This window comes from Punica granatum, chromosome 5, assembly GCF_007655135.1.
Source record: "Punica granatum isolate Tunisia-2019 chromosome 5, ASM765513v2, whole genome shotgun sequence".
In the NCBI taxonomy this organism is placed as follows: Eukaryota; Viridiplantae; Streptophyta; class Magnoliopsida; order Myrtales; family Lythraceae; genus Punica; species Punica granatum.
The window spans coordinates 28,956,360-28,973,050 of record NC_045131.1 but is presented as its reverse complement, the minus strand read 5'-3'; the positions used below and the strand labels follow the sequence as shown (position 1 = coordinate 28,973,050).

Genomic DNA, 16,691 nt, shown 5'->3' with positions numbered 1-16,691 from the left:
CTAAGGCAATGGTCTGTACGGAACTGAAAATTTCGAATTCGGGGGTTCTATTACGTATACACCTAGTATGCTAAGGCAATGGTCTGTACGGAACTGAAAATTTCGAATTCGGGGGTTCTATTACGTATAGGTCTACATCCCACAAGCCCTTTCGATACTCTAACTTGCTAGGCTTGCCATTTTATTTATTTACCGAATGATTTAGGGTTGCACTTGACTCGCCCGTTTTGACACCGTAAATTCGAATAAACTCTCCGACCGTCTGCTCTCTGATCGTGATTCTTACATGAATAAATGTACAACATAAACCCTCACATTGTTATCTCAAATAAATAAAAATACAAATTACAATGACTAAATCCCGATCGGTTCGCATTCGGTCATTATTCCACTCATACTCACCGTGTGGTCTGGGAAGACTGAAAATTAAATTAAGAAGTGCACTCGGTGTATGGGAGCATTGGACCCCGTGATCGACGGTTAGGGCGTTGGACCCGTGAAAATAGTATCCTAAGGATCGGACTTGATCCGCATAACAAACAAGTGCGAGAATGTAACAAGTAAGCATAAATAAACAAACAATGAGGTTTTGTTATTGCCGAATTTACGTGAGTTAGTCGATTATTAACTGGGGTACCTTGGTATGCAAATCCTACCCTAAAACAAAATAGACAAAAGTGGTGATGGAGAAGGCATGTAGCATTCGACATTATTTTAGTGGACCCGACAAACACAACGTTTGCAATCGAGTCTCGAATGTATGCGTTGTTTTTAGATTTTCCTGAATTGTGACAATATGATTTTCACAGGTTAAAACAAGAGTGTTTTTGCCTGAAACCCAAAACCTAACCCTTAACTTGACTATTTGCCCATGTTTGATTAAACCGAGTTTGAGGTTAATTTTTTTTTTCGTATTTTAATCCGTTCTAAACACAAATTTAGGAAAATGGGAGCACGAGACACCGCTAGGGCGTCGTCGGGTCAAGAACCAGTAGTCACGCCCTTGAACCGGAAAATATGTGTGTGCGTGGAAAATCAAGATTACGTGACACGTATCTCGGTGTTTTTGAAATTGTGAATTTAAAAAAGGCGTGGCCAACAGTTCTTGGACTGTCGATGCGAGTACAGATTATTGACCGGTTCGTGTAATTCATTTAAAAGAGCTGAATGATTTATTTTAGCCAAGTTTAGTGTCCCGATCGTCCCATGTGTGGAATTTTAAGTTTATTAAAAATTTGCCAAATGCTTTAGTTTACGGATTTCGAGCCGTCGAAATGGCCATTAGTAGGTCGCCCGATAAACTCTAATTTCCGACTGTCTTGGGGTTAAATTCGATTTTTAGTTGACTTTACATTATTAAACCGATTCGCGTGAGGTTTTAATTAAAGACATATTCAAACACTCCAAGCACACGAATATGGGCAAAATGATCACAATAAAATTAATTGGTCGCCTTTAAGTCCAAGTGAATGATTAAACCATTTTAATGTATCATTTGCCTTAGAAATTAGGGATTTATAAAACAATTTATTTAAATCTAATACGGTCGCATACGATCATATATCACCACGGTCATAACGCACATCTCATAAATTGCTCAAGGATCGAATTAAAAATAATTTTGAAAGAACGGGGACTGTTCTGGAAATTGGGCTAAAAATCCCGGGGACGGATTTGAGACAGCTTAAAAAGTTCCCTGGACTAATTTGGAACGTCTGAAAAATTTTACGGCTGAACAGGAACCAAAAAGGGTCTGGGACCTGTTTTGAAACATATTTGAAAGTTTGTGACTGATCTGAAAAAAATGGGAAAATGTCACAGGGACTGAACTGAAACAAATTAAAACGTTTTCTGGACTGATTTGAATGACCTGAAAATTCTGTGGCTGAACTGAGAGTGTTAAAAATGGCCTAGGACTTGATTGAAACGAATTTTAAAGTTCGGGACTGATCTGAAAAAGTGGAAAATGTCATGGGGACTGAACGGAAACAAATTGAAAAGTTCCCTGGAATGATTAAAAATTCTGGAAAATTCGGAGACTGTTCGGAAAATGCTAAAAGTGGCCCAGGACTTGTTTGAAACGAATTTGGAAATTGGGGCTGATTTGAAAAGTGAGAAATGTTGCAAGGACTGAACTGAAACGGATTAAAAAGTTTGAATTTTTTTATTTAACCGATCTTATTTGTTTATTGATTTATGTCTGAAGTTAACAGTCCACATATGCAAAATTGACGGAATTTATAACAGATATCATTTTTGAGACAATTTAGAAAACTTATGGTTTGTTTTTTTATAAAACAAAATTTAAGACAAAACTGAGACGTTTTATAAAATTTAGGTTTTTTTGTGTAATTTAACCTATATATTATATAAGAAGTTAATATATATATATATATACACATATTAAAGTTATTTGCCACAAATAGGGAAACTAACTGAATATATATATATATATATATATGTATATGTATATGTATATGTTCACTCCAACCTATACAACAATGTACATTCACTCTAACCTAATGGTAAATGTTTATTGATAAAGGATTTGAAAAGTCAGTATCTAGATAAAATTTACTTTTTCTATCTAATTTTGATTAAATTTCATTCATAAAAATTAAAATTTCAAAAAAAAAAAACTTTACTTGAATTGATTTACTTTCTTTTTGTAGAGATTCTTTAAAAAGAATATGCTACAAATAAAAGTAAATGGTACGTATAATTTAGTTTAAAAATAACACAGATAGAAAAGAAATTTACTTGCATTAATTTTTTTTATTTTTATAGTGGAATTTTTAAAAAATAATTTGGTATTAGAAAATTAAAGATTATAATATGTAATTTTTGGATATTTCTAACAGTCATTCTATAATTAATAAGACCCATTCGATTGATATAGTTATAACATACTTTGTATAGAAGAAATGATTCTATAAATTAAGAATAATATACATCTAATAAGAAAATTTAATTTAGAACTGTTCAATATTTGGCCGTATAAAAATAAATTTTATTTAATTAACCCATGCAAAACACAGGCGAACAACCGGTAGAAGTATATAAGAAGAATCTTCATTATCTTATTTGGCAGTGTTGCACTAATATTGAATATGATGTTGGGAATCTAAAAATAATTTAATTTGTTATTGGACTTTTCCTCCGAAAATTTCATCCATTGCAAATGATATTAAAGATATTTAATTTTTTTAGGCTAATAATTATTTCAATAATGTAGTTTCTTGGATGCAATATTTTTATGAAAAATATTATTTTGACAAAATGTAGTAGTGCTAATAGGACGAGAATCCGCTATGAAATTAAGTTGATGTACGACGTCCGCGATGTTGATCTTCAGAATACAATATCTAAATAGTCAATGAACTATCTTGGACAATTTTTTTTTTCAATTATTTTGATTTCCGTAGATAATTATATTAGATCAGTTTTTTAGTTCCCAACCACATCATTGGGTCGAAAATTTCAATTTTCTCAGTATATCTTGGAATAGGCTTAATTTGATAACATTTATAATGATGGTCTAAGATCTCTCAATAAAGGTGCAATTCTGATACATTCCGGGTACTCAATCACTCAACAATTTCTCTTCTCGAGAAAAGCTTAAATGGTCTTATTTCATGTTGACCAAAAATATTATATCGGAATGGGCCAATCATGTGCTCCGAGATGGCAACAAAGGTGCCGACTTTGATTAAGCCCTTAACGGGATATTATGATGTTTCGTGAGCTATATCTAGTAGAATCTGGTAAGAATATATATTTTTCGTTAAATAAATCTCTCTCTTATCATTTTCAATAAAAAAATTTAAAAGCCAGTTCAATTTTAGATGAAGTATGGAATTTCACTAATTACATTCCAACAGTTGCACACGTCTTAAGGCATACATTTATTAATTGTCGCTCACATCATGTAGCAAGATTGGATCACCAAAAGCCTTCTCCATCAATTGATAGAACAGACAAATAAGAGAATCTCTCAATTTTTTAAGTGCCCAACGAAAGAAAATGAGCAACCTATTATTTATTCCCCACGATCAATTACAACTTGATTGCTAAAATAGAGTTGTTTCATATGATTTTCTGCCCTTTCTATATAAAAGGATGAATATACGATTTTCTGGCTATTATAATGCCTTGTTCATTACATTTAGACCCATACTATGTAGAATCTTAAAACCTCTGGCCAGATTGCATCAAGGTCCTCTTTCTTACATCATCGGAACCTGTAAAAAAAAAAGACGAATCAGCAAAATGCTGAAACTAATTTTAAGGTAAAGAAGGGATTCGATCTATTCTTTTTAGTAATTCTTTTTTCTTTCATTATTCATCGTAACTTTATACCTTAAATGACGCTATTGGAATGAACAGAGGCCGGACCTGGAGTACCAATAGAGGGAGACGGGGCACTGGCTCGGAGATGGTGGCGGCACATCTCCTTGCACTGTGATGTGCACATTTTGGATTCTTTGGGGGGTAGTGTTTTGCACCCGGACATGAACATACACTCCTTGAAGCATGTCTCGTAGTCGAGATTAGGAGGCACATCATTAGCATGAGCAGTTGAGGCTCCGTGCACCAAAATAATAGCCATGAGAAACGCCATTGAAATCATGAGGTTTCTGCTTCCAACGATCTCCATCTGTGTAATTAATTAATTGTACTAGCTCAGCTTATTCTGATGATTTCTCTTCTTCTTTTCCACCTATCTTTTTTCTTTGTTTTGGGATGCAAATATGGAATTGAAAACCTCGAATTTATAGAGTAATAAGTGAACTTCTTATTCACGAGACAGTACAAAGGGCAAATAACATTTAATACCATGGTAAATTAGCATCACATTTCTCATGTTATTGCTTTGCTAATTCAATCATTTAATTGAGATATTAATGTTGTATTACCTCTCTTGCATGTGAGTCTTGCATATTGACCTGTCTAACCCTAATTCAATAAATATTTAAAAAGCTTATTTTAAGAATTTAAATAAAACATTAATTACTATCATTTATAATTTATATTAGTGTGTAGAAAAAATATTTTTTATACTATATAGACTTCAATACAGTAAATTTCAAGCCCACGCTAAATAATATTAATTGAAGAGTTCAAGCAAATCATTCATGTAAAATACTTCCCATAAATAATCCCAATTATCAATCTAATTTATATTTATATAAAATACTAAAAATTTAAAATTCTTTGCTTTACTTAATGAAAGAAATAATAATCATAATCTATAAATTTTTAAAGTTAGTATTAGACTAATTTTTATTCTCAATCACATTTCATATATTAAATTTCGTGAGTTTGAATAATTTTTGATAAAATTGGTTAAAAATAGTTATTTACTAATGAAATCCTTAAAATTATGAATACTTATTTACTAATGAAATAACCGTAACAGCAGGTGATTAATATGTTTCTTTGGATTTATTTATTTCTTTATTTACAATAATTATTATTATTTAATTTCTAAATGGTATACTAATTTAATAAGGATTTTACTATTGGATGTATTTATCCATTCATATGCAATAATAATAATTATTTAATTTATATATTGCATATTGAATTTATTAAGACATTTACTATTGGATATATTTATTTATGTACAACAACAACAACATTAACAATTTAAGATCTATATTGTATATTATTTTATTAAGACATTACTATTATACCTATTTATTAGGGTGGATTCAACTTTATATTATTTATTTCTTTATTTACCATAATATTTAGGGTAAATTACAAAAAAAAAACTCAAGTTTTGTAAAATGTCTCAATTTTGTCCTAAATTTTGTTTTGTAACAAAAAAAACCATAAGTTTTCTAAAATGTCTCAAAAATGACCTCCGTTATAACTTCCGTCAATTTTTGCTGCTGATGGTGGGTCCCTTTAACAGTCCACGTAGGTCACACGTAGGCTAGTGGGTCCCTTTAACAGTCCACGTAGGTCACACGTAGGCAAAAATTGACGAAAGTTATAACGGAGATCATTTTTGAGACATTTTAGAAAACTTATGGTTTTTTTTGTTACAAAACAAAATTTAGGACAAAACTGAGACATTTTACAAAATTTGGGTTTTATTTTGTAATTTGCCCTAATATTTATAATTTATTATATATTAATTTATTAAGACATTTGTTGTTGGATTTCCATATTAGCAATAATAATTATTATTTAATTTCTATATTGCAGTTTAATTTATTGGACATTTATAACAACAATCATAATAATAATAATATCCATATTATTATTAGTATTATTTAAAATTTGTATTGCATATTAGTTTATTAAAACGTTTACTATTGGTCATATTTAATAATAATAATAATAATAATAATTATTATTATTATTATTGTTGTTGTTGTTATTTTTATTTTTATTTTTATTATTGTTATTATTTTTATTATTTTTATTATTCTTGTGATTTAAAATCTATATTGCATATTAATTTATTAGACATTTACTATTCTACCCATATTTATTAGGATTGGTACAACTTTATATATATATATTATACTAGTGCATATCAGACCAAGTTAGGCCAAGTCCTACGAAATACCTAGGCCATATCTAGCCTGTGCGCGGGCATGTCCTTTTATTGGTTGTGAACTAGATATGGTTAGGGATATTCATGGGTTTGTATAAATGAGTTTTGACCCTTTCCAAATTCTAATGGGGCGTTATAGGGTTTTACCAGTTGGGTTACGAGAAGAATTTACGAATTATTGAACGAACCATGTAGGGTTTGGGAAGGATATGGTATGTAGCCTCAAAACTCGTTCTAAACTTGTGAAGATATAAAATTATTAAACTAGGATTAGTCATTTACTGGATTTACAAAATAGTATATTCTAATTCAATTAGGATTTAAACCTCTTATCTACTTGCTCTTCAGTTTAGTTCTTTTGTTTTAGTGAACAGTTCCGATTTATTTAGAGTCAGGTTGAGATTATTCTTTTTTTCTTCTTTTATTGGAGTAAGGAGCATCGGCTTCATTTTTTGTGTTATTAATGAAACTAGACAGAAGAACCTAGATTGATGAAATTCTTTCAAGATTGATGTTTATTTTGTTAGTTTTGTTATCTTTAAAACTAGTGCGACTAAATATCCATATTGCTTATAACAAAAAATATATATATGTTTTGCTTTTTTGCTAGTTCAGTTTTTTTTTTTTGGTAATGGTTATGAGTCCATTAATGGGTATAAGGTGGGTTCCCAGTGAAAATCCGTTAATTTAGTGGGAAGAATTTGGGATTTTCCTTATAAATCATTAACCGGTTTGGCAAGTGTTCAAAGGCCGACCCTTTCTATATGGTTTGGGTTTGGAAGAATTTAGCTGTCCTAGACCTTACTCATGAATATCCCAAATCAGTATGGATTTCTAGAATTATTATAAAAAAATCTATTGTTAATAAAAACTAAAACTTTCATATTTTTTGTCAATTAATGCCGCTTCTTATGCCGTTATATGCAAGTGCTTTTCTTCTTACGAACTATTATTTAGAAATATTTTACTAAGGTTTTTGAGATAAATAGTAAGACAAAAGAAAGGTCTCTCTTCATGTAATCATAAAATGAATCATAAATCAATCAAAACTCCTATTTGCCACGAGAATGGGGTGGCTAGTAGGGTGGGTTTAGCCACCCTAAGTCACCCATCCTTTGTTCTTTCTTACACTCTCTATTTATTTTTATTATTTTCTTAAATGTTTATTGAATCAAATATCATTTTTTCGATGTGTATCATTTGACATTTAGAAATTCAATTGGTCTGATTAATCTGAGTTCGAATACGGTGACTCACTAAGGGATAAAATTCTAATGATGGTGAATTTTCTCCAATCTGAAAACTCGCACGCAAGACCTTACCTAAAGATAACGTGCGCCGCTTCACTAAAAACTAACCCACATTGATTTATATATATATATATATATATATATATATATATATTTCAATTCGTCACCAATTTCAATACTCTTTTTATTTGTAATATTAGAGTTGTCCTAATTTTTTCAGTGAAACTTGTACTGACTTTAAATTGATTCTTGTTTGGGAATTAACTGGACTTTGGTCATTAAATGGTTTTAAAGTACATCGAATATACTACAAGAAAGTTCATCTATGTAAAGTTAGTGCACCACTTAAGACCTATTATATTGCGATCCCGGTACTCTAATTAGAAATATTAAAAATTTCAGTTAAAATTTAAAGAGAAATGTTAGCTTTTATACTAGTTAAAATATTAAGTAGTCCAGTTTCTTTTTTTTCCGAATAGTTTGGATCACTTGCTGTCAATCTTGATTTCATAATTTTTTATGTACAAGTAATTTTGTTGTTGCACTTATACCTATTACTTATCACACAAACTACCATGATAAATCAAAAAATTGATGAAAACTTTTTTTGACTCACGGCATCACGCGTATGCAAATACCCAAAGCTTTGTACAGATACAAACCGCTCGTTCTTAAAATACTACATATTTGGGCCTACATGCTATATTATTATTTGGGCCTGTATTCACTGGCATTCTCTTTCGACCATATTGTTCGGCTCCAATAGTATGCTCGTTTTTGTATTTTGATGATAGGGAAACCCATTGGAAGCTAGGCCCGTTAGATCAATAATGAGATTAATACTCGTGGTTTCACCAAAAAGAGCACTGCTATTTTGATTTTTTTTTTCTATATAAAAACACCATTTTTTGTTTAACTTATAACTTTTTTCGGTGTGCACTGTTATTCAGAAGCTCAATCAGGCCCGACTAATCTAGTTGAGCGTGGTTGGGTCATTAAGGAATAAGGTTCTTCCAGCATGAATTTTCTTTATTTATAAGACTCGATCCAGAGAACATATTTAAAGGAATAAATATTGAACCGTTTGAATCAACCCACATTCGTAGTTTAGCTTATAACTCTGTCTTAATTAAATTAAAGAATAGTAATTCAAATGGATGGTGATCAACAAGATCATCATGAGAAATTATCAATTGAGAATTTCTTTCAAAAGAGTAAAGATAAATCCCGTGCAACAAGTAAACTTATAAAGTAGTCGCATTAATTTACACAATATAATAAATATTTAACGTAGAAATAATTAAGTAATTACATAAAAAAATGACTAAATTCACGGCATCGAGTCAAGTGAAATAAACGGGGCATCTCTTCCCCTTAGAGGCCGCTAATATCATCCCGTCAGCGCCTACGGAGACGTCACAGTTGGCGTGCATCCGATGGCGCTTACTGTTCCACGTGGACACCTTAAATCGGATGGTCGACGTTAAGTCCACGCGAAACACCAACGTCCCCTGGGCCCGGTCGTTCGTGAACTCCATCCACCGTTGATTGTTGACCGTCAGGGTGGCCCCACTCAACACGTCGGTGATAACTGTCGTTGTCTTGGGCTCCTGGTAGAAAGGAAACAGCAAAGATTTCGACCCGATATTCTGGTCCCGGTAGTACACCGTGCCCTCCATCGAGTCGTAGTATACCCCGATGTGGCTGTTCGAGTTCCGGGCAGTGGCGTTGAACGATATCTGAGCATTCTGGAACCCATCGGGCTGGCTGAGGCTCGGGATGGAGAAATCGTGGATGTGGAACCTCGGGCGGTGGGGCCGAAGGCTAAGCCACAGGATGAAGCTGATGATGCCCAGGATGAATAGGAGGCTCAGGAAGATGCCGCATATGAGCTTGGAAATTCGGGTGGTCAGGCTCTCCTTGACTATGTGGGCATAGTAACGTGCAGTATGGTGGCGTTTGATCTGCGGCTTTTCGTGGTCCGACTGGATCGGCAAATGCCGATTACTACTGGAATGATACATTTTTTTTTCTGGGAAAGTATGTTCGAAACTACGTACTGGGAACGTTCGCGATGGAGTGTTGGAAGGCATTATAAGGTGGCGGGGAATTGAAGGGAGCTGTCGCTTTACGGGAGAATTTTGAAGAACTAAGCATGGAGAGAAAGAAAAGAATAATAAGATTTTTGAATATTTTATTGATTTATTGTTTAATGATGTTAGCATTCTGCTTTATGTCTTCGACATATACAAAGATACTTTAGAAGGGGGCACGTAAGGGACACAAACTTTTTGGTCTTGCCGCCCTCTAATTTCATATTACTTTATATGAGTAAGAATTTTAGATTTTTTAATCTTTCGAGTACATGGTATGGTATTCAAAAACTTGATAATCAACATAAATTGGTTCAAATAGTTTGTTCAGCATTTATTATCTTTAAGTAAAATTTGATATTTGAATTTTTAAATGGAAAAAAATTCATGCTGAGAAAGTTTTACTCCTTAGGGATCCGACGACTCGGCTCGGATCGTATTAGTCGGGATTCATTGAGCTGCAGAATAACATGGTACAAACCGAAATAAAATAAAAAAGGGAAAAGTACAAAAAAACTCTTTATGGTTTGAGCTTGAGACAAATTAGACTTTGTGATTTTTTTAGGGACAAATAACACTATGTGGTTCGCTTCGTTAGCATAATGGACCTCACCGTTAGTTTTTTCATCACCTTTTAGTTCTCAAACTTTTTTTTGTCATTAATACCCTCAACCTTTCAATTTTTTTTTGCAATTTGATCCTAAAATTCTAGGAAAAAAAAAGGGGGAAGAGGCTTGGTCCTCCGGTCGGCGACCCCGACCCCACCACCGAGGTGGCCAACACCCACAGAGGACGCTGGAAACCTCGAGGGTAGGGTTGGAGTTTTCGATTGGTGGCTCCAGCCCCCGAATAAATCGAGATCTCGAGTTTTAGATCCTGATCGATTCAAGGGCGGGGGCCACCAATTTGCGGCCCCGACCCCTCATCCATGGTCGACGGCATCCTCTGTGGATTCATGCAACCTCGAGGGTGGGGTCGGTATCGCCAACCGATGGCACCAACCAGACCCATTTCCCTTTTTTTTTAACTTTAGGACTAAAATGAAAAAAAGTTAAAAGTTTGGGAGTAGTAATGACAAAAAGAAAAGTTTGAGTATCAAAAGTGACGAAAAAATTAACGGTGAAACAAATTATATCTGACGAAGTGAACCACATGGTGTTATTTATCCCTAAAAAAATCATATGGGCCAATTTGTCTCAAGCTCAAATCATACCGGAATTGTTTGTACTTTTTCCAATAAAAAAACTAATTTATAGGTTAATTCATGTTCAAGTCTTATTGGCAAATTAAAGGATAGATATTGTCTCATAATATTTGATTTTATTCATTCACAAAAGACTTGAATTCGAGACTTCGCTCAATGGAAATAGGTGCAGAACCATTTAAATCAACTAACATTTGCAAGAATTTCAGTACATTAAATATAGCTAATGTCAAATTACTCCGTTCTAATTTCCGTTCAAAATTTGGTATATATTTTAGACGGAAGAGTTTCGTCTCAACCTTCCGTTCCAATATGCCAAATTTCTTGTAGTGGTGGCTATCGTCCTTTTTTTCTTTTTCTTTTTCTTTTTTCTCCCTTGGAAGTCGGGTTGTTTCTTGCTCTAATATGTGGAATTGAATCTAACAAGCACAGACCAAGCAAAGAAAAAAGAAAAGAAAAGAAAAAAAGAATCTCACAAGCACAGGGGGATCCGAGATCAAACATCTCACAAGTAACAATAAATGTCGTGTATATCAAGACAGATAAACGAAAAGGAAAAAAATACTGAGAGACTATTCGTATCTTTTTATTAGCTTTTATGATTTATATTTTATCATATTAAATTCACGAATCTCCCTTATAATCGAAAAAATAATAATAATCAAGGAACCAATTCAACTTGTCTAGTAGTTCTCGACTTCGCCAAATAATCTGGAGAAAACTTTGCTTCTATCCACTTAGTCAACGGGATCGTTCTGGGTTGATGTTGAATTTACAAACGGAGGATACATATATATAAATTACCATGTTGATCAATTTATCGAGATACTAATGAACATTTTAGGGGAAATTCAACTTAAAATATATATATATATATGTATATATATTTGAACTGTTAAATTTCTCAATATTAAAGTATACAAAAAAAAAGCTATGGAGTCAATATCCCTAGCAGTACATTAATTCATTTGCTTTGTGAGAACTAATTATTAGAGTAATAATCTCTGATTGACATGTATATTAGGCAAATACATGTATAATAGGAAATCATGTATATTTTCCTTTTACACTGGTAATATTCTCTCAATATAATGACAAGCAGCCACCCCCCCCCCCCCCCCCCCCCCCCCCCCCCCCCCCCCCCCCCACGCACGCACGCACACACATTGTGTAGTACTAATTACATTGTGTAGTACTAATTAATGTGACTTTCTCTATGAAATACTTATCTTTGACTAATGACTTGGCTATCGATCTATTTATTTGCCTTAGCTTAGCTGAAAGCCTGAAACTCTCTTCGCGGAACTCGAGCCGGTTGACCTGTTACATATTGTCATATGACATAATTGTTTATCATTAGTCTTTTTCTTTGATTTCTTCATTGAGTAGATCTTTCAAAATGACTGCCAGATCCCTGTAGGAGGAGAAAATTTTATATGAGCCTACCTCAAATGACGTGGTGAGGAATAATCGATAAAAATTCTTTAATTAATAATAATTATAGTAATTATCCGAGTGATTAGTACCAAGAGAGACGGAATTTTCCCACTCTTGATCAGGTGATATGGATCTCATTTCTGTTCATGTATCTTCAAAAAGAAATTTGAGACGAAAATTCCATCTCTATTTCATTGTTTCCCGTTCCAAATTTGAGAATGACATAGTCCATCTAAATTTCCATCTCCGTAATCAAGGTTTGTTGTAGTGTATATTTGGGTGTATATAAATACGCACACTTTTCTACAAGGTGACCAGTCCAAACGCGATTCTCAAACTTCAATCAGCGTTACCGTTTAGTGCGCCTCCAAACATTCACAAGATGAACCTTGACTGAGGAATTTGAGCTGTTCCTCATCAATTATAAGCAACCGCAACCTTAATCTATCGCCGAAGCTAAAAGACGACTAACGTTAAGTTCGTGCACAGTCTCAGACTCATAGTCGTGATGAGAGACATATATCATACGTGTTGCACACGTGAACACCACTAGGTGCGGTATAAATCAATTTGCAAGTTGCTACAAATATATAATATACTTGCACAATTGGATGGTAATTACTGATCGTATGGTGTATATATACATATAGCCGAATATATAGTTATCCATATAGTATGGAAGAGATCTTTTTCCTTGGACAGATTTCGTGCTGGTAATCTACATATATGTCTGGGTACAATTAATTAATTGCCTCGCTAGCTCCATGTGCCGGTAGCTTCACAGCCAAAACTTACAAACCGCGGGATTATTTCGACGAGAATTAATTATCAGCGAGAAAAATAAGACGAAGACCCCGCTGGCCATCTGTTAATTTGCTTCGATAATTTCACAGTATTAATCTATAATTTTTTGAATGTTCCTGAGACTTCCTACATTTACATCAAAAAATGTGCATGGCCAAGACTGCACACACACACATATATATATGTATGTATACATATATGACGAGATGGGCATTTCTCTCGTCACTACCAACTCCATCAAAATCAATTCTGAGATCGAGGGGATTCATTTGTTAGGTCATTTCTCTCAAATGGAAGCTCAATTTCTTATTCAATCTCTTCTTGCACTGCTTGGAGTCGCTTTCTTGTTGAATGCTACGACCCTGGCGAGTCAGTTGGAGGTTCACTTCTACCGGAACTCATGCCAACAGGCCGAGTTCCTAGTGAAGAAGATCATGAAGGAGCGGGTTAGCCAGGACCCATCTCTCCCTGCTGGCCTGCTTCGGCTCCATTTCCACGACTGTTTCGTCAGGGTAAGAGAACTCTCCTTCCCTTAATAATTTCTCGCACATCTTGAGATAGTCAATGGCAAATTTTCATCATATCCCCGTATGCGTCAAACTAATTACTGGTGACGCGATTTCTTGAGTCACCCACGAACTCTTCTTACTAATTCCTAGTGTGCTATACCCTCGACTCTGGATCCAATATGGCTCTTTGGTTAACTCATTTGGAGCTAAACTATGAAATTTGTCAGAATTGTATTATGAGCTCACATGATCTAATAAATTATTAACACAGTATGTTATTAAGTTCCATAGTTCTTCGATATGCTCCTTCTCAAACTTTTCTAGAAAATGGAGACTTAATTAAATGATTAAGTTGACTAAGTACGTAGTCCAGCATTAAATTATGGATTTGCCTGTGTACGCGAGCCATTATTTCAGGGACTGGTCATGCATCTCTAATATATCTGAACAGGCAATGGTCTCAGATTTCTAGCTATAATTTAATTTAATTTCTATTTTTTTTAAAGAAATCATGCCTGCTTAATTATATGTATCCATCAACTATTAAATCCCATGATGTTAGGTTTTCACAAGTAACATATCTCATGTTTCTTGAAAAGTCCCAAATGAAGGACGACCTCCAATCAAGTTCTTTTTCTTATGAAATATATAAGTACTTTTTATTTTTTGGTGAAACCCCGACGTCTCATGACCTTAGGATGTGTCCATAAGGACAAATATAACCACGTAACATGTGTACGTAACAAGGCAATAGTTATTCTACACACACAGCGCATAGATATAATATACTCTTTAAAAAAAATAAACTTTTTGTTGAGTCTTGTGACAAAATGTTATAAATGCCATATACTCGTTACATGGAAGGATTTCTCAAATATAAGGGAATCGATCAGATTAAAATCATCTGATAATTTATTTTTCGTGATCCATTCACAGGGATGTGACGCTTCTGTTCTATTAGACAGCAAAGGCGAAAACGTGGCAGAGAAAGAAGCTCCTCCAAATTTAACCCTTAGAGGGTTCGAGGTAATCGATGAGATAAAAGCTGAACTCGAGAAGAGCTGCAAAGGCGTTGTCTCCTGTGCAGACATTCTCGCGCTTGCGACCCGAGATGGAGTTGCTTTGTCCGGTGGATCCGCGTATGCTCTCCCCACTGGCCGACGAGATGGGTTGGTTTCGAAAATCAGCGATGTTCATCTTCCTGCACCATCGTTCTCGGTTTCTGATGCCATTAACGCCTTTCAGTCGATTAACATGACCTTGCAGGAGCTCACTACTTTACTAGGTAATTCATTAATTATTACTTGCCAAATATTAAGACTGAATTCATTCACTCGTATATCAAGGATATAATCATGCGAACGTTGTATAAATGAATATGAAATAAACTACGCAATTTTTTTAAAAGCTTACTTTTGTTATATATTGGCATAATTTATTTATTTATTTCTCATTAAGTGTTGTTTTATTCATAGGTAATTGTAAAGAGTGACTTGAAGATACTATTCCATAAATAAAACAAAGCAATACCTTAAAAGCCATATACTTTTCAATCTTTGGTACAACTTTAAAAGGAGAAGCTATTGAAATAATGGATATACCACGTGGCACTGACTAAAAGAAGTTTATGTTGAAACATCGCTTGTCTCTAGTAAAAAAGTAAAGTTAGCAAGTATATAATACAGTTTACTAACTATATCATAATTCGTGGTCCACCTAATGTTGGAAACGAAGAGAAATGTAGCATCATATTAATATTTTCAGGGTGTTCTTGACAGAAAAAAATGAAAATACAAACTACTGATTCAGATATGTGATGATTTATTTCTTTTTCTCTACTATATTTTGTTACCAGGGGCACATGCACTAGGATTCTGCCATTGCGGGTTCTTCGTGGAAAGGCTGTACAACTTCAAGGGCACAGGCCAACCTGACCCGAACATCGACCCGTCCTTCCTTCAGACCCTAAGGAAAAAATGCCCACCTCCAGGACCAGTGGCCTTCAATTTTAGCACCGACCCAACGGTCTTCATGACCCCGTCTTCAGGCACGCCCTTCAGGTTGGACAGCTCCTTCTTCAAGGGAGTCATTGAGGAGCAAGCCATCCTTCAGCTCGACCAGGAGCTTGGATTCACTGATCTAACAAGGAAGATCGCAGCTGACTATGTGAACAGGCCGCATGTGTTTCGGAGGAAGTTTGCCAAGGCCATGATCAAATTGGGGAGCGTGGGGGTCTTAAGGGGGCGGGAAGGGGAGATTAGGGAAAATTGTAGAAGGGTCAATACGGGGAACGCATTGAATTGAATTCTTATTTATTAAACTACTTTAATAATCACGTGCAATTTATGTGAAAATAATGTATTCAATGCACTATTCTTTTATAGTACATGCTTATGGACGTCATCTTTTGCAAACTCTCAACTTGTGATTAATTCTCTCATAATCTGCTCAGAAAATTAAACTTCGAATAAAAACATTCGTGCATCCCTTTAATTTTATAAATCATATTTCGAAAAACATTGTATTTTTCCCTTCCAGCCAATTATTTTCCCTTTTTTTTATATGAGTATATTGTATTCTCGCCACTTAAAGAATCATTGTTTTGCTATATAATCATTTTAGAAGATGCTTCATACAGTAAAGTTTCTAAGATTAGTATTAACATCTTATTAAAATAAAATAAATTGATGAAACTCATAAAAGTACTCTTTTTATTTCCAGATTGGCTTATTAAGCCAGTAATTCATCGTTGAGTTGGCGTCGAAGTATTAATTATATAATGCACCATCATAAGTACTTTTGATAGTTTAGCGATACTAGGTT

The 16,691-nt window shown here is 34.0% G+C and overlaps 3 protein-coding genes across 4 annotated transcripts; 1 reads left to right on the top strand and 2 right to left on the bottom strand.

Moving 5' to 3' along the window:
• Window positions 1-3,888: 3,888 nt before the first annotated feature.
• On the bottom strand, window positions 3,889-4,752 carry LOC116208830. 2 transcript variants are annotated; one of them, XR_004157131.1, is made up of 2 exons: window positions 4,360-4,752; window positions 3,889-4,241 (listed from the first exon to the last, which is right to left on the bottom strand). XR_004157131.1 is itself a non-coding variant. In XM_031542393.1 (2 exons), the coding sequence occupies exons 1-2, from the start codon at window positions 4,655-4,657 to the stop codon at window positions 4,189-4,191; spliced, it is 315 nt and encodes a 104-aa protein (XP_031398253.1). In that variant the 5' UTR covers window positions 4,658-4,752; the 3' UTR covers window positions 3,889-4,188. The 2 variants fall into 2 exon arrangements, 1 of the variants encoding a protein (XP_031398253.1); XM_031542393.1 differs by having other exon boundaries at window positions 4,396-4,752.
• A 4,284-nt stretch (window positions 4,753-9,036) lies between these two features.
• LOC116207120 (NDR1/HIN1-like protein 26) lies at window positions 9,037-9,920 on the bottom strand. Its single transcript, XM_031539981.1, has one exon. It carries the CDS (start codon window positions 9,912-9,914, stop codon window positions 9,165-9,167), a length of 750 nt encoding a protein of 249 aa, XP_031395841.1. The 5' UTR covers window positions 9,915-9,920; the 3' UTR covers window positions 9,037-9,164.
• Window positions 9,921-13,528: 3,608 nt separating this feature from the next.
• LOC116209011 (peroxidase 57-like) lies at window positions 13,529-16,293 on the top strand. The gene is made up of 3 exons (XM_031542584.1): window positions 13,529-13,871; window positions 14,805-15,153; window positions 15,724-16,293. The coding sequence occupies exons 1-3, from the start codon at window positions 13,542-13,544 to the stop codon at window positions 16,170-16,172; spliced, it is 1,128 nt and encodes a 375-aa protein (XP_031398444.1). The 5' UTR covers window positions 13,529-13,541; the 3' UTR covers window positions 16,173-16,293.
• Window positions 16,294-16,691: the final 398 nt, after the last annotated feature.